The sequence below is a fragment of the Diuraphis noxia genome, unplaced genomic scaffold, assembly GCF_037042655.1.
Source record: "Diuraphis noxia isolate RWA-SAM2 unplaced genomic scaffold, SU_Dnox_SAM2 contig0005, whole genome shotgun sequence".
NCBI lineage: Eukaryota > Metazoa > Arthropoda > Insecta > Hemiptera > Aphididae > Diuraphis > Diuraphis noxia.
In genome coordinates this window covers 33,378,533-33,402,746 of record NW_028301715.1, presented here as the reverse complement: position 1 = coordinate 33,402,746, position 24,214 = coordinate 33,378,533, and the positions used below count along the sequence as shown (strand labels likewise).

General features: G+C 27.8%; 2 protein-coding genes across 16 annotated transcripts; one reads left to right on the top strand and one right to left on the bottom strand.

Moving 5' to 3' along the window:
- Positions 1-6,497: 6,497 nt before the first annotated feature.
- LOC107169570 (facilitated trehalose transporter Tret1-like) lies at positions 6,498-19,821 on the bottom strand. Of its 8 annotated transcripts, none has more exons than XM_089228766.1 (8): positions 19,555-19,821; positions 9,846-9,924; positions 9,525-9,675; positions 8,799-9,187; positions 8,571-8,727; positions 8,315-8,514; positions 7,929-8,194; positions 6,498-6,977 (listed from the first exon to the last, which is right to left on the bottom strand). In XM_089228766.1, the coding sequence occupies exons 2-8, from the start codon at positions 9,909-9,911 to the stop codon at positions 6,761-6,763; spliced, it is 1,446 nt and encodes a 481-aa protein (XP_089084892.1). In that variant the 5' UTR covers positions 9,912-9,924; positions 19,555-19,821; the 3' UTR covers positions 6,498-6,760. The 8 variants fall into 8 exon arrangements, with proteins under 8 accessions (XP_089084892.1, XP_089084891.1, XP_089084894.1 ...); XM_089228765.1 differs by lacking the exon at positions 19,555-19,821 and adding an exon at positions 10,853-10,961; XM_089228768.1 differs by lacking the exon at positions 19,555-19,821 and adding an exon at positions 10,853-10,920 and having other exon boundaries at positions 9,525-9,719.
- Positions 15,348-23,939, top strand: LOC107169568 (facilitated trehalose transporter Tret1-like). 8 transcript variants are annotated; one of them, XM_015519343.2, is made up of 11 exons: positions 15,348-15,530; positions 15,628-15,729; positions 16,128-16,224; positions 17,236-17,274; positions 17,367-17,411; positions 17,765-17,909; positions 21,756-22,144; positions 22,405-22,576; positions 22,781-22,959; positions 23,071-23,336; positions 23,401-23,939. In XM_015519343.2, exons 3-11 carry the CDS (start codon positions 16,174-16,176, stop codon positions 23,615-23,617), a joined length of 1,503 nt encoding a protein of 500 aa, XP_015374829.1. In that variant the 5' UTR covers positions 15,348-15,530; positions 15,628-15,729; positions 16,128-16,173; the 3' UTR covers positions 23,618-23,939. The 8 variants fall into 8 exon arrangements, with proteins under 8 accessions (XP_015374829.1, XP_015374828.1, XP_015374830.1 ...); XM_015519342.2 differs by lacking the exon at positions 15,628-15,729; XM_015519344.2 differs by lacking the exon at positions 17,367-17,411 and having other exon boundaries at positions 23,401-23,938.
- Positions 23,940-24,214: the final 275 nt, after the last annotated feature.

Sequence of the window (24,214 nt, the reverse complement as noted above, 5' to 3'; positions counted from 1 at the left end):
AAAAATGATTTTGTAAATTTCCAAAGGTTATCCAATAGGTAAATATAATTTATTAAACAATAAAAATTATATTATGTTCCATCTGTTTCAACTTTTCAAGTTGTAACCTGATGTCAATTCTGAATTTATTACAAATAGAAAAAACTGCCTAAATTAAATTAAACACCTACAAAGGTAATAAAAATATAATCGTAGATTATTTATCAGAAATAGCAATTATCAATTTTAAAAAAATAAAATATGTGAGGAAGTAATTATTACTAAATAAAAATGTGTATGTGTCTTATGAAGGGAAAAGAACATAATATATTATTTTATATACACCAATAATTATAATTAAAATCATAATCCTATAATATCGTATAATTTCTAAAATATAAAATTAATACAAATTCTAAAAACAACAACCGATTGGCACTCTTATTATTTATCATTGATTTCACTATTTCAGATCAGTTAACTTTTTGTCAATCGTTTATGGTGTATCTACTATTCTCTGTAGCAAAAGTCGGAAAACTTTTAACTAACACAAGCTATAACTTTTATTAGATTTTCATTGAGGACCGAATACAAAATTAAAAAAAACGTTATGAAAATTATTGAAAAATCAAATTTTTAACATAATATAATACTAATATATACTATAATATAGCAACAATCGTATTATATTATGTTTCGCAATTTAAGGTGGACCGTATTAACTAATTTTAAAACTAAACTCATTAGTAAAGAAAATTTTAAAATTTAAAAAAAATATTTATTAATTCTTGAGTGCAAAAAAAATGTAAATGATTGTCATAAAAGATTATATTTTGTGAGAACATGAGAACAATGGGAGATAAGCTCATAGCTTATATTCATAAACTATAAAAATCATGATTCGATTTTATTTAAGATACCTATAAAATTAAAATTTTAAACACTACCATGATATATATTTTTGGAGCCTTCGAGGGCCGCTAAAAATAGGTTCCAAGAACCCCGGATTGCCAACTCCATTATATTGAATTTAGTATAGTTCCTACCTATGTTCTACATAAAAATTTATTTTTTCGGCGTGTTTCCATTATTTTTTTAAAATGGTCAAATTTCGTTTTAAAATAAAAAATGGGTAATACTACCAAAAACAAACGTGCCAAAAAAATTATTAGTTAATACAAATCGCTTAAGAATCGTAGACAGTTTTTAATCATATGTTGGAAAACAATAAGAAATAACATATCGTTATAACTTAAAATAATATTTGTTTACAGTTTTAATTTTTATGTACGATTGTTTTGCAATGATTAAAGTAAAAAATATTTCGATTATAAAATATGTGAGGTATTAATGATAGCTAAATAAAAATTAAAGTAAGATATGTGGTTTTTTGTAAGTTAACCTATTTGGACTAGTTATAAATTTTGCCTCCCCTCCTCTTTATTGAAAGCTGAAATTATGGCACTGCAGATTGAAAATCCTACACATCGATTACATAATTTTTTAACTACAATATATTCATAACAACGGTCATACAGAACATTACGGAAAACACGCTTAATTTGAATATAGTATTTTAAATCGGTGATTGATGTTAGTCTTACCTTAATGCGCAGCCCTCGGCCCGTACTCATAAATAGGTGAAGCCGTTTCATTGAATCGGAAGTGATGATGCTCACATATTATTTACTACAATGACTCGTTTCGGTGGAAAATTAACAAATAACTTAACGCAGTGGTGAACGGTGACACGAAAGTTGCAGGTGCAAATAGTTGTATACAATGAGTAATGCAAACAAAAATATCGAACACCACCATTTTTGTTTAACCTTAACGGTTCTGTTCTGTTCTGCAGACCGAAGGTAAATATTTCATTCTATTATCACTTATCCTCCTGGATTTAAAGAAAAATTTCTACTAAACCGTTTCGTTTCGTTTTCGATATTATGAATCAAGATTTTCAAGAAGAAGAATTCGATACGTATCAACTGAGAATAGTTACGCACCGACTCGTATCGAAGTCTAAGCCCGATACAGGCCGGTACGTGTCGCTTGTATATTGAACGTGTAACTTCTTGAACACTCAAAATTAAATCGATACGTATCGATAAACTCCAATTTTTTCTTTGATAACATTCGACATAACACGTTACACGACACGTTGTAATGGAAACTTGTTTTTAACGTAAACCATATTATAGACCGTCGTTTAAGGTATGTGATCTCGACCGTGATATAAATTCGTCTACCGTGGTTCACACAATGGTTATACGGACTTGCGAAATATGCTCCAAAAGGTATAAAGCAGTAATATTTTTCGCCATCGGTCAATAAAACTTTGTTAATTACAACTCATCTGCTGTGCTGTTCAAATCTCGATTGAATTGTTTGGCATCATCGTCCTCAAGTTAATATTATTGAAGAGTTATATTTTATAGAGTTATATTTTAACACTATAATATGGCAATATTTTATGAAATAAAAATCTACTAGAAAACAAACACTAAACTAAATTCATTATGCTTTTGAACAATCGACATGCCTACTATACATCTATACCTAATACTTATATACTATTAATAGATAGTTGACAGAGTACGATAATACCTAACAGCACTTGTACAGTTGTACCTAATATCCAATTATTCAGAAACAAATTCAGAATATTTGTCCTTATTGTTGTTAATTATTATCCACCACCTTCCATTTATAAATGTACATTTTTGACGATATAAATAAATTTAATAGTGTTTTATAATATTAGGAAAAACAAATTCAACCAAAATGAATATATAGTTATTAACTGTTTTAAAGGTCTTAGCATTTATTGGTTTATACCTTTTAGAATCAATGCGTTAAATTTAAATAGTTAGTATAAATTAATTAAATATAAACAAATAAATTAAAAGTTCATATTTCGGTAATAGCACCACGTATAGATATAGTATGTAGATAGATACTCAATTTTAATAGTTGTAAAAATAATCTTGAATGATAACTGTTATACCTATTGTTGTACCTATAAAATGAATTAATATGAAAATATTATGTAGGTATTTTGTACTACCCCTATAGTCCCACCTATACACAAGTTTCTACTTTATATCTCAAAAAGATATTGATGCAACTGTAACCGATGAAGTCGATGAACCAAATGTTATGTTAAAAACTAAGTTAGGAAAACTACACTACACTACCCAAAAGTATTCATATGGTATTTATTTGTGTATTGTGTGACTATGGAAATGTATTATTGTAATAATTAATAGATAGATAATGTATTAATGTACGAACATTTTACGAATAACTATACTTATCGGCCAGCAATAAATATAAATTATTATGCTGCTGAATATAAAGTGGTATCGTGAAGAGCAATAAGGAACATTACCAATGTAAATAGTGTGTAATACAAATCTCGCAATGAAAATAAAAAACAAAACTGGTATTATTATTATGTACAGTTTATGTGTTTTCGGAAGGTGACAATAGATGAATATTTTTTCTATTATTCTATTTCTTTGATTTGTACTTTGATCACCTAAATTGTATTTTGTGTGCGCAAATTTATCCATCGAATCGAATCTATCATTGTGAGCCATAAGATCTGTGTTACATATTTTATTATTTTATTCGTACCTTTTTGTATATTTGTTTTATTTTTAAGACAAGGAATAGCTGACCAATTTGCATTCCACAAATGTTGGGTTTATATTGTTTATTATTTTACACATTTTATTTGGTCATGCCAAACAGGTAAGTATTGATATTTTTCTATTTGGTTTGCTGTGAATCATTTTTATAATAGTTTATTTATTTTATCATTGATTTATTTCTATTATTTATTTTATAACCGCTTTACCAGAAATACAGCAATATAGATTATAATTATTACCATTATAAATCATTAATTACACAGCCAACCATTTTGGTAAACCAAAGGTGCTTATTAATTTGAATTATAAATAATTGTTAAGCATAATTACTATAATTACATAAATCATGTGGTTTAGTTTTAAATGGATTTTATTATAATTATATATACATCTAATTAACAGCTACGCGAAGGTACCTTTATATTACTTATTAATATAAAGGGCCCGGATTTATATGCTCTAAAAACCTCAGAAATATGCACTATAAAATATGCATTTATGCTCTTATTTAACAAACACATTGTACAATCAATCATCATCAAAAAATATCTACAAGGCAAGCACCCGACAGGGTGGAGAGAAGAGTCAATCATTTCAGGATGGAAATACCGAAAATGCTGAAAATATTCGATACCTAGGTAAGTAGTCTAGAACAACGGTCGATGGAACATGAATTTTTAACATAAAATTAATTAGTTAACGCAAATGGAAATACATTTTCCAAATTGATGTACATTTAATTTCACTTAACGAGAAGTGTTTTACGATACCCGAGTACTTTGCCCCCAATGATTAGATACTAACCTAACCTAACCTAAATTAGTTAATTTATAGTTAATTATAACTTTTAATGTTCAACTAATATATATATGACTATATCATAAGGACTTGCATAAAAAATGCATATAAAGCATGATTTTAATCAATAACCAAACAATTAAACTAAGAAAAATAATATTAATATAATATATTATATTATTATAATTTCAATTTAAAATTACAAACTTTTTTTTGTTATTGTTATAACACATTTAATTATTTAAATGAATAATTCATAAACATGAACCTCTATGATATGAAAAGTTTTATTAAAAATTAAAATATCATATATCTTTGGATTTACTTTATTGACGTATAATATAATCTATGGCAATCATCTTAGTTGTTTCAGAAGAGGCAGTCGATTAAATTAAAGTCGATTCTAAAATTAAAATTTCAATTAGCACTAAAGCAGACATGAACTGGGTGACCCCTGGGTTCTTAGTGACGAATCCTTTCCCCAGATGTTCACGTGTTTCTAAAGTAACACAAGTAATATGGCCATAGTTGCCGATGCTTTTATTTTAAAAAAAAAAGTGTATTTTATAATAATAAAAAGAATACAAATCCAATTGTACATGGTTTAAGTCTATAAAAAATATTATAGTTCATAGTATAACATTTCAATAATTATAACTAACAATAAGTATGTAATTTGAAATATTTTTAGACGATTAAATTTTCTTCTGGACACTTTATCTTTACCTCATAAGGAGTACAGACACTGTGACGTAAATATTAACTGTCACACAGCAAAATTTTATGTCGAAAAAAATAAAAATAATAATTATATTTTAGAAAAAATTGAGTAAAAACATTTGTTTAGATTTCACTTTAAGAATATTCAAAATCGTAATAATTCAACTTCTGGTGTCGAGGGACGTTTTTTTAGGTACCATCTAAAATAAAATAATCATAATACCACATGACGTTATTGGGGACCGAAAAAGATAATAATAATAATTTTAGTGTTAGAAGAGGGCATAATTTAGATAATACCTAATTTAACTTATATTTAAAAGTTGTTTCGTTTTAATGAAGACGTCTCATTTGTCCAAGTATTCAGTTATTGTTAGAAGTGCAAAACTTGAAAAAATTATGTTCAGCAGTTATCAATAGGATCATAAGTTTTTAATAATAATAATAGGTAAATTCTCTACAACAGGAGATATGAGTCGGAGAAAATACATCAAATATATTTTTAATACTTATTAGTTATTATACTTCTATAATTTACGTTCAATCATACTTCCTAGTTTAGATCATATTTTTTGTTTAGAACTAGACAGTATGTACCCACTATGGATGTGCCTATATCCATGACGTTTCCCTTCACCTATATGCACTCATCTCCGCTAGACACTCGTATTAAATATATGAGCTTAAAATTATATACACCAACAAGATGGGCTCTAACCATAATATATTATCTAAGTGGTACTGGCACTGGAGTCCTAAAAATGTAGTAGGAAGAAAGTATTTCAAGGGCCTAATATTTTAATAATAAGAAGTATTCCTAAGAGGTTAACAATCAATAGTACAACTAGATAAGCAAACACATATCAAAAACCAACTAAGGATCTTTTTATTCAAAGTGTTCTAGTTAACCATCCGTTTGCCACGCGTTACTCAAATACTTATTCAGATTGATACTTATGAAACCCAGTGTCGTAGTCAGCCTTCTCAAAGGGATATTGGGTGTATAGTACTGTATACACTTTTTCCCTCCCCAAATCCTAACCCTGTCTACGGTACTGCCTTCCCCGCGTGACAAGCAGATGGATAAATAAGTCATAAGAAGGTTAGTTGAGGTTAGGTACCTATCGACAATGGTAAGTTGAAGCATAGTTGATGATAGATGACTATCATCACTGGTCGTGGCCTTTGCTTTGATCTTATCGTACTAACTATCAAGGTATGTATGTGATTGTAAACATAACAATAAAAGAAAATATTTAAAAATTAACAATGTTTCGATATTATCCAAGACATAAAAAAAAAAACTTTGTTTTATACATACAAAGATATTCGTTCAATATAAACTTTATCATTGTTAACATAATATAATATCTGAATAATGCATGTATCTAAATCTCATTTTATGTTTATGTACTATGTGCATACAATAAATTACAGTATACCATATTATATTTGTATACCTACATTTTTTTCTGTCCTCGTAATCCATCGAGATTTGATGTAATGAAAATCAGTAAGTTTTTAATATAATTAAAAAACATTTTGTACATACAAAGTTCACCAGTATTGAATTTAAAAAAAAAAATAAAACGATTGAGCGTTTGTTTTTATTTGAAAAACTCCGAAATTTCTTGTAAGGTTTTGTTTTCAGTTTCTGGTAAGCAAAAATAAAAATATACACAGCCAAATAAACCAACAATACCAATTGTAGTAAATACATTATAAAATTCCAATAATATTGACAAATCCGGGTAATATTTTGTCAAGAAAAAGGTTATGATAAAAAATAAACACGTACAAATACTGCACAAAATATTTCTACTCCTGAAATAAAAATAAAAATTTATTTTCATGATTGATTATATAAATTATAAACTATAATTTAAGAAGAAAATTATTCTATATAATATTTATAATCAAATTAAAATATAAAATGTAATTATCGTTTAGAATAAAAACTTTTTATACATTTTGAGTAAGTATTGTATTATACAAAGTGACAGATGGCGTATCTGGGGGGGGCGAGGGGGGATCTCCCCCCCTTGGATTTTTCAGAGGTGATTATTACATTACGGCTATTAGGCTCTCAGAGTAATAGGCTAAATTATTTGTTGGATTTTATTTTATCAACGTCTTATCGTGGCCTAAAAATAATAATAATATAATCATCTGTTCATTGCATTGTTATCTAAGAGGTTCACTCAAAAAAAAAAAAAATTGTGAGTATACAAATAAATATGACTTATTAGTGACGAAGATAAATTTTGTCTTTTGTGATATTTGAGTTTTGAAATCGTCCCCCCTTGACTGAGCTTCAGCTACGCCACTGCAAAGTGATTATCAAGCATCTTCACTCCATATTTTCCCTTGGTGTAATCCATAATTAATTATTTAATTATTTTTATTTTAAAACAAAACGAAGTTTGTATCGCCAATAAAATACTCCTTAAAAAAGAACTAAATATTTAAATATTTGAAAATATAGTATAAATTTACCTAATACAAGTGAACAAAATTCAATAATTACTTTATTAGAATCATTCATAATTGTTTGTCTAGAAATTAAAATTTTTAGAGTTAAAATTTTTTTTTAGACCATTTATAGTAATTTAAAAATTTAAAAATATTTTAAAATGAATGAAAAAAATATCAATAGTAATTATTTCTTACATTTTGTTTTGCTCAACTGTGTTAAAAATAATAAATTCAGGTAAAATATATAAAAATATCGTAATAAAATATATACGTTTAATTTTTAATACAGTTTTAACTTACTTTGCTGGAAAAATTTCTGTTACAAGGGTCCACGAGATTGGCACTATTCCAACTGATGAAATAAAAATGGTAGTAAGAAAAAGTACTAGTACTATCCAAGAGGTTATTGGTTCTGCATTTTTCCAATAAACACCGATCAGCCCAATTGTTATATATAAAATAGAACAAATCGATAACGTAAATAACGTGAGAAATCGTTTGCCTAATTTACGTATTAAAACAACCGCCATTAAACTCCCTACTACAGAAAGAGCCATAGCGAATGACTGAAAATAAAATTGAATGCATTAAAAAAACTAAACAAAATATTTAAATAACGTTAGTCGAGTAAAAATGTGATAGGCAAGTAGGCAACTCAAAAACTAAAATCTACTTGGCTAACTTACTATTGTCCATTCAACGTTAACTGGCGCTCCAAATTTATGAAGTATTGAAACTAAATATGGTAATAATGGCAATCCAGACACTAAATTCTGGAAGAAGAAATACATCATGATCAAACGAAAAGGTCTCATGACTTCGGGCTCAAACAGTTGTTTCCAATTATCTATAATATTTTCTTTACGATCTATAAAAATGTGACGACCTGTTGAGCTACAATAAAATAAAATAATCTGTGTAATGGAAAATTAATGATATTACTCGGATCGTCATTTTTGGAGGGCGAATTGTATCTGACCATTTCTTGAAATTCATTTTCACATTTTTCGTACGAAACTTTTCCCCTCAATCTGCTAAGGTTTCGGTGAGCTTTTGAATGTTTTCCCTTGGCCAATAACCACACCGGAGAATCTGGCGTCTAAAATGTATCATGGTTTTGGTTGATTATTATTGAGCCGTAGGAAATACCGATTGCATATGCCTGATTACCGTTAATGATAAAGCAATAGTCAAAATTGGAAACACCGTGGTCAATAGCACTGTCAATCTCCATTGCATGGTAATACTGTACACCATAATCAATATTATGGATCCACCACAATAAAATATGTTTGTGGCCGAAATCAACACGCCTCTTAGTTTTGGTTCGCACACTTCACCGGCGTACGCAAAACTCGGAGCGTTAGAAAACCCTAAAGTTAACGCCAACAGGATTGAGCTGACGTACAGCATTTCTATGTTTCCGGCAAAGTACAACATTATCTGAGCTACTATGCTCGGTATGTTTGTCAGTATCATACACTTCTTGTGGCCAAATCGGTCCAGTAAAAACAAAGATAGAATATTACCCACAGGTGTGAACAAATATAACAAACTAGCTGAAATGTCATAAAATATTTTTTAATACATTTTAAAATATTTATTTTAATACGATTATAAAAAAGTATTCTTTTTGCACTGTTTTAGTAATCACTAATTGGCTTATAAGAGCTATTCGGGGTTGAATAATTTAATAATTTAATAATTTAATGGAGGTGAAACTAAAAAATTCCAATATCATTTAGGTATACCATTTTATACTTAAAATTACTTTTTGTTTTATTAATTTACTATTCTTGTATTTTAGTTGAAACAAAATAGCTGGTATACCATCCATATGGATGAATTTTGTTGCTTAATAGAGGTTGTGTATTGATATTTGATTGATATACTCACCGAACCAAGATGCTTCTTCACTTGTCATTCTCAAAAATTCGTTTGAGTCTTTGGATGCGTTATTCTCTAAGGCCCCAATAACTATAGTGGATATCATGACTTGAGCACCGAGTGCTATTTGCAAGAACCAAACTCCTGATATTGCCCAACACTGTTTAGAAATGTATACATTGAATCGTCGTATAAATTATCGCACTTAAATAAATACATATTATATTGATATTTAGTATGGCTACTTTTATTTATTTTTTTATGTATCACTCACTGTTTCAATTAACACAAAATTTGAGTTTATTTAATTATTATAAATAACAGACTTACCTGAGCTAAAGTTGATTTTATGCCATATTGATAATGATTACTTCCATCTATATTATTAAATGGCATGTTGTTATTTGTTCTGTAAATAAATAATATTAATTAATAACAACAATATTGTAGTATAAGTTATCCAATATTGCAATATTCTAGTTCAATTCAAACATAAAATAATAATCTAATATTTTGAGTACCTGCTTATAATAGACTATAAAGTATTGGGTATTCTATCTAAAGTACTAAATTTATCAATTCATTTATCAGTTTATGATTAAAAATAAATATTTTATTAAACTAGAATTTGTAAAAAAAAAGAAATTTTTAGGTAGCAACTAATTTATTTGAATTTCTTATTTAGGAACTGAAAATGCCCTTTTTCAAACAGTATAATTTATTGACACTTAAATAATAAGTTATTTTTTTATAGATACTTTAAACTTGACTATAATCATTTTAGATTTTATGGAAGTAGCAATTGTGTCAATATTATTTTGAAATTAATCTTATACATACGAGCACAATACATATCGATGTACTTTTCTGATTAAATTCATTAACTTTTTGTGTATTTTTGAGATTATTGGTATTTTTAGTTTTCAAGAAAATTCAAGATATCAGTAGTTAATTTCAAAATAGTGTAATTTGCTCTTTGAATAATAAAAAACCTTTTAAAATTATTAAATAAATAATATTTAATTACAAATATTGCTTTATTTATTTAAAAATATAAAATATCACGCCGATGTTAAAACAAGAAATATTTAATTTTTGCATTATTTATTAAATTAGGCTGCAACAGTTATTTATTATATTTTTTTACTTTGTCAAAGGCATTGCAATTTTTTTTAAACATTTTCTTTATGCCTGCGAATAGTTAAAAATAATAAAATTATTTTATTTCTCGTCCGTTTGTTTTGTTGAAATTAATATTATATTTAATTTAATTATTCTTAAGTTAAAATAAGAAGAATGTACTCAACATTAACACAATTTTCAAAAAAAAAACATACCAAATTTTTACTAAGACGTTCAATTGAATCAGTTTATGCGATTATCACTCAACGACCAACGTATACTGATTTAAAACACGTATGTTATAATATCATTTATTGCATGTAATTAATATTGCGGCCATCTAAGTGTTTCATACTATCTTTCATCGTAATCCTTTTGATAACAATACGTTGGTAAATTTAGTATAAACATTGTTCTGTCATCATCAAATTCACTGTTGCCGCCAATCTATTCAACCTAATATATCTTTACTATTTATATGCTCATTACTGACGCATAATCGTTAACCATCTATCCATTTAAATTATATCTATATTTTGTTTAAAGAAATATAATAATACTATGTAAATATATATCATCATGAGCAGTGGCGTACCCAGGGAGGGGGGATTAGGGGGCTTCAGCCCCCCCTCATTGGCCGCGTTTTGGAATACATTTTATAGTATAAAAGACAAAGTGCAAACCATGATATTTCTAAAAAACGGTATTGAATACAACGTATTATCTTTAGTAACAATGACCAAGGTAGTATAAGCAATGCATAAACGTTACATTTATTATGGTACCGAATACCGATATAGATTTAGCCCCCCCCCCCTTCGAAAATCCTGGGTACGCTACTGCTCATGGGGTTATATATGTTAGTAAAAAATTCAAAAGCAATTTTTGGTCCTAATTTAAATTAGATAGATATATTAGATTCTGAGCGGAGAGAGGAATGTATTAATTTTACCATGATGCGTGTTTTATTTTTTACTATTTATTAATTTTTAATTTTTTTGTGTCTGTCATCACGTTTTGGGGTAGTAAAAGTGCTTCGATTTTTTACTCCGGTACCTAATTTGATCAGAAAATAAATCTAGTTGGTACTATGGGGGGTCCAAAGTAAAAAATTCCTAATATTCTTCTAAATAATCGGGATAAACAAACTAAAAATTAAGGAAAAACTGGAAATTTTACGCGCAATCAGTTTTCGACAAAATCAATATTTTTTTTTGATGTAACTTTAAAACAAATGATCATAGATACATGAAATTTTCACTGAATGTTTATATAAATATATTCTATCCACCATGAAATAACTTAATTTAATAATTTCTAATTGTTTTCCTCTTTTTTTTTGTTTTTGTTTCTTTCCTTTTTATATAAATACTAAGAAACTATACTTTTACGCCAAATACCTCTTAAAAAAAAATATTGTTAAAATCTCAAATCTTGTAAACCTACCATAATTTATTGTAACTAATGGCCATGTAGCTGCCGAGTATATTTGAACAATAAAAAAAAAAATAATAATAATAATTATATATTATAAAGAACTGTAGTAGTCGGCAGTCGGTAGCGACTTATTTTCGTCGAGTGACAGTCAGGTAACATATATAGATACTTTAATCGCTTCACTGAGTCAACAATCTGCAGTATTCACCATGCAATTTTCAAAAAATGTCAAATTAAGTTGAACTATTTATAGGCATATGAAATTTTCGATCATTATTAGTTTTCTTTAAATTAATATCGATAAATATTTATTTGTTGGGTAGAAAAGATTGAAAATGTAATTCAAGATACCTAAAACATTGTTACAATAGCAGTTTAAAAAAATGCGGGTAGGTCGTAGATGTCGTTCTGCTGTACAGAAGGTTATAAGTGGGTTACTGTAATGGATGGAATTAAATTTGAATTCAGTGATATTATATCATTGTATACGAAAAACGATTCTAAGCGGAAACGGGTTTATCTGTCTAGGATATATTATAGATTATTAAAAATTTTCAAAGCTTAGATTTAAAAAGAATAATTTTTATGAATTTCTAGCATAAAATAATTTGCGAATTTTCGTGATTTTTACGTATGTTGTCAAAATTAAAATTCGAATGCTTAAAAATGTAAAAATATTTTAGGAGCATTGTATTAAATTTTCAAATCTTTGATATAAAAGGAAAAACTTTTATGAATTTCTATCTAAGATAATTTGAACATTGCCGTAATTTTGATGTATTTAGTCGAAATTTGAATTTTAAACGCTTATAAAAAAAAATCGTGCCTATGTATTTTTAATATTTTTCGACTGCTATTGTTACAATGTGCTAGAAGCCTTGTATTAAATTTTCAAGCTTTTCTACCCAACAAATAATTTTTAATCGATATTTATAGAAAAAGTTGAAAAATTAAAATTTCAGTAAACAGCTCAATACAAATTTAAATATTTTGAAAATTTCATCAAATATATAAAATGCCTATATAAACATTCAGTGAAAATGTCAAGTATCTATGGTCATTTGTTTTAGAGTTACACTAAAATAAGAAAATCACTAAAAGTGAAAATCCAATGTTGTAAAAATTTAAATTTCAAATGTTCATAAAAATGTAATTTGAATTTCCGGTGGACTTTTTATTTGTGATAAAGATTGACAAACTAGTAACAAATCTTGAATTAAATTTTCAAATCTTAGATTTAAAAAGAAAATTTGTATGAATTTCTAGCTTAAAATAATTTGTGAATTTTTGCGATTTTTACGTATTTTGTCAAAATTCAAACTTTGAATGCTCATAAAACAAAATTATGACTATGAATTTCTTTTATTTTTCAACTGCTTTTGTAACAATATGTTTTTTTTTTTTTATATTTTTTATTTATAAAGTTTTCCTGACAATTGGTCATCTAAACTTAAGGCTAAAATAATATAATATTTTGACGTTTTGAAAAAGGTTAACATAAAATATTTACAGAATAGTAATAATTGATAATATAGAAATTAAACAACGTTTGATAAACTTAGAACTAATTATATTATTATATACAGAATAGGTATGTACAATTAAGATTTATTAAGAATTAATAAATGATAGAATAAACAAAACAATAGACAAATTAGCGTAGAAGGTCTTGTGGACCTCCACGCTTGAGACGGCGTACAGTAGGAGGTACACTTAGGTTGTAGTATTCGCGCTGCTGGCAGACTGTAAGTGGTTGAAGAAGTTGATTGTTAATTTCTTTATATAATCAGTTATAGATGGTAGCTGGAAGTCCGTATGCAGTGCAGCATTACGTATAAACCATGGGTCGTTGGATATTGTCCTAAGGACTTTAGATTGAAATATTTGTATTTTGTGTATGTGGGTCTTAGCACAATTCCCCCACACAGGGGCTGCGTATAAAAGTAGTGGTCGTAATATTTGTTTGTATAGCAAAATAGAACATTTCCAGCTTAAAGATGATTGTCGGTTTATCAATGGATAAAGTATCTTTAGTCTCTGGTAGCCTTGATGTAGTTTAGAGGTGATGTATGGATTCCAAGTTAATTTCCTGTCTAATATTACGCCGAGGTATTTGATATTAGGTGACCAAGGAATGCTATTGCCGAACAATTTTAAATTGCCGGGAGTTTTGGGACGACGATTAGTGAAAAGGACTGCTGTGCTTTTTTGAGGGTTCAGTTTTATTTTCCATTTATCTCCCCATTTTTGGGTGTCATAACAATATGTTAAGAGCCTTGTATTAAATTTTCAAGCTTTTCTGCCTAACAAATACATTTTTATCGATATTAATTTTAAAAAAAAAAAACTAATAATGATCGAAAATTTCAAATACCTATGAATAGTTCAACTTAAGTCGAAAATATTTGAAAATTGCATGGTGGATAGAATAATATACCTACTCATATAAACATTCGGCGAAAATTGCATGTATCTATGGTCATTTGTTTTAAAGTTACATCAAAAACCAAAATCGATTTTGTCGAAAACTGATTGTGCGTAAAATTTCCCGTTTTTCCCGTAATTTTTAGTTTGTTTTTCTCGATTATTTAGAAAAGAATTAATAATTTTTTACTTATGATCCCCCAAAGTACCAACTAGATTCACTTTCTGATCGAACGAGGTACTGAAGTCAAAAATCGAAGCACTTTTACTGCCCCAAAACGTGATGACAGATACAAAAAAAACACACATCATGGTAAAATCAATACATTAATCGCTCCGCTCAGAATCTAATATTAAAAATACATAGTCACATTTTTTTTTAATAAGCATTCAAAGTTTGAATTTTGACAACACGTACAAATCAAGAAAATTCGCAAATTATTTTTCGCTAGAAATTCATGAAAAATTTTCTTTTTAAATCTAAGATTTGAAAATTTTTAATAATCTATAATATATCCTAGACAGATAAACCGTCTCCGCTTAGAATCGTTTTTCGTATACAATGATATAATATCATTGGATTCAAATTTAATCCCATCCATTACACTAGCCCACTTATAACCTACTATTTTACATTGCAAAACACGTATTAATAATTATTGTGAAATAACTTGTACATGTTATTAAATCAGTGTAAATTGAGTGATAATCACATGCACATAAACTGACGCAATTACACGTAAGAATAAACTTAGTATCAGTGGCGGATTGGTGGGGGGGGGACGTTGCGATTACCCCTCCCTAGGGAATTTTTTTTACTTAAACTATAGCGCCGTATGATAAAAAGAATATGAAATTCATAAGTCATAGCTATAACATTAAACTTATGAATAAATGTAAAATGATAAAAAAAAAGGTATGTTTTTATAATACGAAAATCGGAAATGTGTATTCGGTTACGTCTTTGTTATTACCTATCAATCTATGAGACCAATTCGCCCCCGCCTCAAATGATCTTCAGATCCGCTACTGGTTAGTATACGTTTTATTTGAAGATAGTATTTTCTTATAAATATTCTAAGGATATTAAAATTTCGAAAGTCATAATAATATATTTTTTATTTAACAGTATTAATTTTAAATCAGTATGATCATCAATTCACAAATGGCATATTTATTGCTTTTGATAGGTACATACTATTAAAAAAAAAATATCAGCTATAAGTAAAAGGTAAATACAAATATTATTTTATTAATTTATTTATATTATATTTTTCTGCTAGTAAATACTGAATTCTAATTGATATAAATACTCAACTATTATATTCCTTTTTAGTAAATAATTCAATAAGAATTTAAATATAAGAAGATTTTAATTACTCACTTATATTATAATAAACGATTTTAGGCTATATACTATTAAGTATAAGTTATACCAATTTTAAACATTTTACCAAGAAAACAGAACATATTATTATGATTTACTCTTAAGAAGTGTTACCCCACCTTTGTAATTATTATACATTTAATTTAGTATTATATTGATTTGATTTATTACTTTATAAATAAGTTATACTTGGCAGATAATTATTTCACAAATTAATTATTCCTACTTATTTTACTTTACAGAAAACCTAAGAAAACTTTGAAAACTACGAACGATCCGAGAAAAGAAATGGAATCCAATATTAACTATAGATATAGCTTTAAATCCATTTTTGCTCAAGTTAGTTATTAGTTAATACTCAAATATGTGTTATAAGTTAATTAAAGGTTAACTATGATTCAAATTATTCATGTATTGAAATGATTATATAATTGTAGATTTTATTCATAATCATATGATTTTTTATAGTCTTACAGAAAACTCTTATACCTGCAGTGCATAGTGTTTAACGTTCAAATAATCATAATAATTCATAACTCTTATTTATATATTACAAAACTTATTTGCTTACGGTATCAAAAACAAGTCCAATCTATTTATCATACCACATGTATGACATTGATCCAACAATATCATACATTCATATTATTAATTTCAACATTATTCTGTAAGCCTATCATTTTTGTTTTTAAAATTATTTTGACTAGCCTAACCTATGGTGTATGATACGAGTTTTATTCTGATTTATATACCTATTTAATTTAGATTATCATAACTTTTTTCGACTTTGTATCATCATATTATGGTTTAATGATTTAATAAATAAAATTTAGATACATTTAAATAGTAGGCTGCAATAATAATTTAAAAATTATCTACAGGATGATTCTTTTATCAAACAACACTTATTATTTCAAAAACTATTAACTTTTTTCAAATTTTTTTTTTTCAAAATTTTAGAACCATCTTGTTTTAGAACTATATATTTTTTAAATATTTTCACCCTTATATTTATCAGGTTAACTATCAACTTTTGATTTTCAAATGACAACCTATACATAAAATTTCATAAACTAAAAAGGCTATTTTTTCAATGAATGTTCATGTTTAAATTTTCATTTTTCGTTAATCCGTTTACAAGATATAGGCTATACTATAGGATATAGGATATAGACCTAACCCAAAGTTGGGTGATTTTGGGTGGTGTTTGTATGTTATAGGTGTATGTTAGGTGGTATTTACACACAGACACCATATAAGTGTTGTTTGATAAAAGAATCACCCTGTATACAGTACAAATGAATCAATTGTTTACACATGACAATAATTTTTTTTTAAATATATGTATAGATTAACAAGAAACTTATGTCATACCGACGATTATTTTATGTAAGTTATATATTATAAGATGACACCATCTAATTAAAAATGTATACCATTATATATGTTAATAAGGTTGCTCATACCATGTTGTTTTCCAGGGTGAACCCATACGGTTTATTGGCCACAATAATATCACACAAAATGTAAAAATAATATTTTATTAATCGCATAACATAGAGGTCACAGAAATGAACACATACCACCTTTACCGGGTATACTACACCTGTAATACCTACATTCTTGCCGTATTAAAAAAATAAAAACATATTATTGTTATTTAAAACGAATGCACTTACTTGTAGACCTCAGTAACGATTTGCGAGTAAATAACACATTTAGTTTCAGTTTCAGTTTCTGTTGATATTACTTTCTTACATTATATATATTTTTTTTTTTTTTGAAATGAATAATAATACTTATAAATTATAATTATTATGCTGATGTAACTCTTTAAATTGTGTTCTAACATTAAACACGGCAATATTTGGCATTGCAGAGCTTGGCATTGGCTGGACCATGTTTCATACAGATCGGGATCGGCATAGAACTCACGTGTTCTACGATAATAATTGGAGCGTTAGCGAGCGATAAGAGCAAAAACGGACTACAACCCTTGACAAACGAACAAGCATCATGGTTCGGTAAGACGACGAATTTTCATAAGAAATTGTTTGAACTTGAATAGAAGTGGTGTCATTTGGCAGGTTTGACATTAACCCTTGTCTGATTTTAAAAGCAATTTTATGGGCCAATACCGGATTGTTTCCGTTTAACCATTAATATATCTTATTAACTCAAAAACATGCCTATTTTAATATTTTGAAAAATATTTAGGTATATTGTGTCCTAAGAAATCATCGTCACAATGATATTTTGGTAATAAATAATTAATATTTGGAATATATTTATATTTATCACATGTGGGAACGTGCATGAAAGTTCGTATGTGTATACAGTATACACGCGTTATGTGTGTGTATCTTATGAAGGGAAAAGAACATAATATATTATTGTATATACACCAAAAATTATAATTAAAATCATAATCCTATAATATCGCATAATTTCTAAAACATAAAATTAATACAAATTCTAAAAACAACAACCGATTGGCACTCTTATTATTTATCATTGATTTCACTATTTCAGATCAGTTAACTTTTTGTCAATCGTTTATGGTGTATCTACTATTCTCTGTAGCAAAAGTCGGAAAACTTTTAACTAACACAAGCTCTAACTATTATTAGATTTTCTTTGTGGACCGAATACAAAATTAAAATAAACGTTATGAAAATTATTGAAAAATCAAATTTTTAACATAATATAATACTAATATATACTATACTATAGCAACAATCGTATTATATTATGTTTCGCAATTTAAGGTGGACCGTATTAACTAATTTTAAAATTAAACTCATTAGTAAAGAAAATTTTAAAATTTAAAAAAAATATTTATTAATTCTTGAGTGCAAAAAAAATGTAAATGATTGTCATAAAAGATTATATTTTGTGAGAACTTGAGAACAATGGGAGATAAGCTCATAGCTTATATTCATAAACTATAAAAATCATGATTCGATTTTATTTAAGATACCTATAAAATTAAAATTTTAAACACTACCATGATATATATTTTTGGAGCCTTCGAGGGCCGCTAAAAATAGGTTCCAAGAACACCGGATTGCCAACTCCATTATATTGAATTTAGTATAGTCCCTACCTATGTTCTACATAAAAATTTATTTTTTCGGCGTGTTTCCATTATTTTTTTAAAATGGTCAAATTTAGTTTTAAAATAAAAAATGGGTAATACTACCAAAAACAAACGTGCCAAAAAAAATTATTAGTTAATACAAATAGCTTAAGAATCGTAGACAGTTTTTAATCATAGGTATGTTGGAAAACAATAAGAAATAACATATCGTTATAACTTAAAATAATATTTGTTTACAGTTTTAATTTTTATGTACGATTGTTTTGCAATGATTAAAGTAAAAAATATTTCGATTATAAAATATGTGAGGTATTAATGATAGCTAAGTAAAAATTTAAGCAAGATATGTGGTTTTTTGTAAGTTAACCTATTTGGACTAGTTATAACTTTTGCCTCTCCTCCTCTTTATTGAAAGCTGAAATTATGGCACTGCAGATTGAAAATCCTACACATCGATTACATAATTTTTTAACTACAATATATTCATAACAACGGTCATACAGAACATTACGGAAAACACGCATAATTTGAATATAGTATTTTAAATCGGTGATTGATGTTAGTCTTACCTTAATGCGCAGCCCTCGGCCCGTACTCATAAATAGGTGAAGCCGTTTCATTGAATCGGAAGTGTTGATGCTCACATATTATTTACTACAATGACTCGTTTCAGTGGAAAATTAACAAATAACTTAACGCAGTGGTGAACGGTGACACGAAAGTTGCAGGCGCAAATAGTTGTATACAATGAGTAATGCAAGCAAAAATATCGAAAACCGCCATTTTTGTTTAACCGTAACGGTTCTGTTCTGTTCTGCAGACCGAAGGTAAATATTTCATTCTATTATCACTTATCCTCCTGGATTTAAAGAAAAATTTCTACTAAACCGTTTCATGTCGTTTTCGATATTATGAATCAAGATTTTCAAGAAGAAGAATTCGATACGTATCAACTGAGAATAGTTACGCACCGACTCGTATCGAAGTCTAAGCCCGATACAGGCCGGTACGTATCGCTTGTATATTGAACGTGTAACTTCTTGAACACTCAAAATTAAATCGATACGTATCGATAAACTCCAATTTTTTCTTTGATAACATTCGACATAACACGTTACACGACACGTTGTAATGGAAACTTGTTTTTAACGTAAACCATATTATAGACCGTCGTTTAAGGTATGTGATCTCGACCGTGATATAAATTCGTCTACCGTGGTTCACACAATGGTTATACGGACTTGCGAAATATGCTCCAAAAGGTATAAAGCAGTAATATTTTTCGCCATCGGTCAATAAAACTTTGTTAATTACAACTCATCTGCTGTGCTGTTCATATCTCGATTGAATTGTTTGGCATCATCGTCCTCAAGTTAATATTATTGAAGAGTGGTCTGCAGAACGACAAATAACCGAGGGAAGAGTCTCGAACGAATATTTTTCAGCCTCGAAATGTTCTGTCTGTCGAAATATGTCTTCGGTTTTCCAAAGAATACCAGCAAGGAAAGATACTGCACATTACGTCATCTATATTATTCAAAAGTTCCTTAGAACATTATTTCAAACATATTTTTTATTTATAAAATATTATCAAATCTGTTTACTTAGATGAATTTGTAATACACAAATTGAATCTCTATAAAAATAAGCAGCATAATTACATGCCATATATAATAGTTTATAGAATAATATATAAGAAAATAAATATGAAGTATTGTTTAATAGTGTGGATATTGCCACACTTCGTTGATGATATTTACATACCTAGTATTGATACGTGTGCGTATCTAATGTGTTTGTTTAATCCAACTAAGCCTCCATGAATCAGTCACGTTATACTTCGTTTATTGTTTTTTTATGAATTTATCATAAAAAATGAAATGTAATATAAGTGTAGTGTTTATAACGCGTATAATACATTAATTCTATTCTAACACTCCATTATATTTTAACACTATAATATGATAATATTTTATGAAATAAAAATCTACTAGAAAATAAACACTGAACTAAATTCATTATGCTTTTGACCAATCGACATGCTTACTATACGTCTATACCTAATACTTATATTAGTAATAGATAGTTGACAGAGTACGATAATACCTAACAGCACTTGTACCTAATATCCAATTATGCAGAAACAAATTCAGAATATTTGTCCTTATTGTTGTTAATTTTTACACACCACCTTCCATTTATAAATGTACATTTTTGACGATATAAATAAATTTAATAGTGTTTTATAATATTAGGAAAAACAAATTCAACCAAAATGAATATATAGTTATTAACTGTTTTAAAGGTCTTAGCATTTATTGGTTTATACCTTTTATAATCAATGCGTTAAATTTAAATAGTTAGGATAAATTAATTAAATATAAACAAATAAATTAAAAGTTCTGAATTCGGTAATAGTACCACGTATAGATATAGTATGTAGATAGATACTCAATTTTAATAGTAGTAAAAATATTTAATTTTCATATATAGGTAGCATAATATATTTGAGAATAATCTTGAATGATAAAATGTTAATTGTATCTATAAAATGTATTAATATGAAAATATTATGTAGGTATTTTGTACTACCCCTATAGTCCCACCTACACACAAGTTTCTACTTTATATCTGAAAAAGATATTAGAGATTTGTTAGAGATCTAAATATTGTATTCAGATCTCTATCAAACATCTAATTCTGCGTCATGTATTTTACAGCATTCAGTACCTACGTCTTATACTCTTTTATCTAATTATTAATTTTTCAGGTAGTCTTCTGTTCTTATTCACGCCCTTGGGCAGCGCTCTGTCTTCGATAACGCTGGGCCAATACGGTCACAAAACTTGCATGATAATAACCAATGTGCCGTTCATAGTGTCTCAGATCATGTTCTTTTACGCCAACAGCGTCGGGATATTGTATGCATGTTCGATACTAATGGGACTTAGCGTTGGATACTCGGGCGGTCCGTCTTCCTCCTATATTGGCGAGGTGTGCGAGCCCAAGCTGAGAGGTGCGCTGATGTCGGCAACGAACGTCTTCTACTACGTTGGCTCATTACTTTTCACGTTGATATACGCTATCACATTGGAATGGAGACTGACCGTGCTCATTGGCATGTCAATCCCAATCGTGACCATCACCATACTATTTTTGGTTAGAAGAATATTTAATATTATTACACCTAGCTAATATTATTGTTTTTGATATACCCTAAATGGGTAAGTTTATCTATCACCAGCTAACGATATATTTTTAAATACGAATATTTTATTTTTTAATAGGTGTTTATTAATTATTATTTATTATTCGTATATTTCAAGATATAATAAAACCAAATAAATGTTGTTCTGTGACAAAATAATTATTTTTTACCATGTAATGATTATAATGTCGTTTAAATACATACGTTTTAGACACCAGAATCTCCAATGTGGTTGTTGACCAAAGGTGAACCATTAAAGGCTCAGCGAACGCTTGGCAAATTAAGGGGATGGTCATCGCACGAAACGGGTTCAAGCAAGGAGTTCAGAGAAATGATAGCTTATACGTCTACTGTGGTACACGGCAGTGAGGACATCGATACAGGTATGTAGGTACTTAGTTATTATACCTATAGTGTGAAAACCAGTACAATTTTGTATAAACTGTTACTTAAATATATGGTGATTAGCGATAATATTATTGACCTATTTATTTTGTCAATCCCTTTATTTTATGTTGAACGTAATTTATCGTAGGTATAGACTATAGGAAACAATATATATTTTACATTTATGCTTTTTTTTTTAGACGAGAAAGGCATAACGAGTTCTTGGGGACAACTCTTTCGGCCTGAAGTGTATAGACCATTCCGTCTGTTACTGGTATATATTTTTTTTGCAAATTTATTGTCTGGAATACAATACGGACCTTATTTAGTGGCAGTTTTTACTGAATTCGGTGCACCCGTTAACGTCGAGTTTACATTAGTAAGTAGTGTCTTTGATTGAGGTGTCGTCTAACATTTAAAATATAATATGACAATTGTTATGTATTATTTTTAATAACATCAAATTTTAATTATTTTTACAATATTATAGGCTTTTTCAGTATTTTTATCGATGATCGGAGGAATAATGACGATATTTTTGATTAGCAAACTTGGCAAACGTTTCCTTACATTCTCGACGTTATTAATTTGCTCAATTTGTTATATATTAATTGGGTTAATCGGAGTGTATTGGACGGACTCAAAATCTATTACTTCATGGTTTGTGTTAATACTCTTTCTAATTACTACCTTCATGTCATCATTAGGGATAATGCCTATTGCGTGGGTACTTCTTACCGAAATATTTCCAATGAAGTGAGTAGAAAAACAAACATTTTATTTTACTTTAATTCAAAACTTTGAATTATTTAAATTTCAGAAGTAGAAACATTACCTGCAGCATTGGAGCAGCAATGGGTTACTTAATATCATTCTTCATGATCAAGTATTATCTTGAATTGTCCAACTTTGTGAACTTTTACAATACGTTTACATTGTTTGGCATTTCGGGCTTATTTGGCACCGTATATTTCTATTTTTATCTACCAGAAACTGAAAATAAAACATTACAAGAAATATCTGAGTTTTTCAAATAGAATATCTGTTATCATTATTTAAATACGAATTGAATGCACTGACATTATTAATAAACTCAATAAGGAAAGGTAAATTCAAAGTGAAATAGAAGACACTCAACAATGCAATATCTAAACAACCTATTTAACCTACATTCATGTTTTTCGAAGGAGATCTCTGCACCGTTAGTGTTTACCCTTGAATGGTCTAGTTTTAAAATTGAAATGTATTTTATATGTTACTAAACCACCCTAGTCAAGTTTGTATTATTATATGTTATAATTAAATATAAGTATACGTAGTAAGTTATAACTTACAAAATATGTGATGATCAAATATTTTGTTAAAACAAATTATGAGAATAAATATAAATATTCAATTTAATGCATATAATAAAATTACGAACATATTTTTGTAAAACAATATTCATTATTTTGTGTTCAACGAATTTTTTTTTTATATCTATAGTATGTTTATTATTATTTATTATTAAAGTGACTATTACTATTATTTTAATACTTTCGTCTCGCTTTTTTTGTATTAACTTGGAAATATTTATTTTTATTAATATAACATTTTAATCTAATATACTCAGTATATTATACTGTAATATTCTT

Bases quoted from the DNA above. Each gene is read 5' to 3' on its own strand.
- LOC107169570 (XM_089228763.1), bottom strand. The intron at 9,676-9,845 runs GTAAGTCTGTTA...ATTTCTAAACAG, and splicing joins TAAAATCAACTTTAGCTCAG to TGTTGGGCAATATCAGGAGT. The intron at 8,195-8,314 runs GTAAGTTAGCCA...TTTTATTTTCAG, and splicing joins TTAACGTTGAATGGACAATA to TCATTCGCTATGGCTCTTTC.
- LOC107169568 (XM_015519342.2), top strand. From the start codon at position 16,174: ATGGAATCCAATATTAACTATAGATATAGCTTTAAATCCATTTTTGCT. The intron at 17,910-21,755 runs GTAAGACGACGA...TTAATTTTTCAG, and splicing joins CGAACAAGCATCATGGTTCG to GTAGTCTTCTGTTCTTATTC. The intron at 22,145-22,404 runs GTTAGAAGAATA...CATACGTTTTAG, and splicing joins CCATCACCATACTATTTTTG to ACACCAGAATCTCCAATGTG.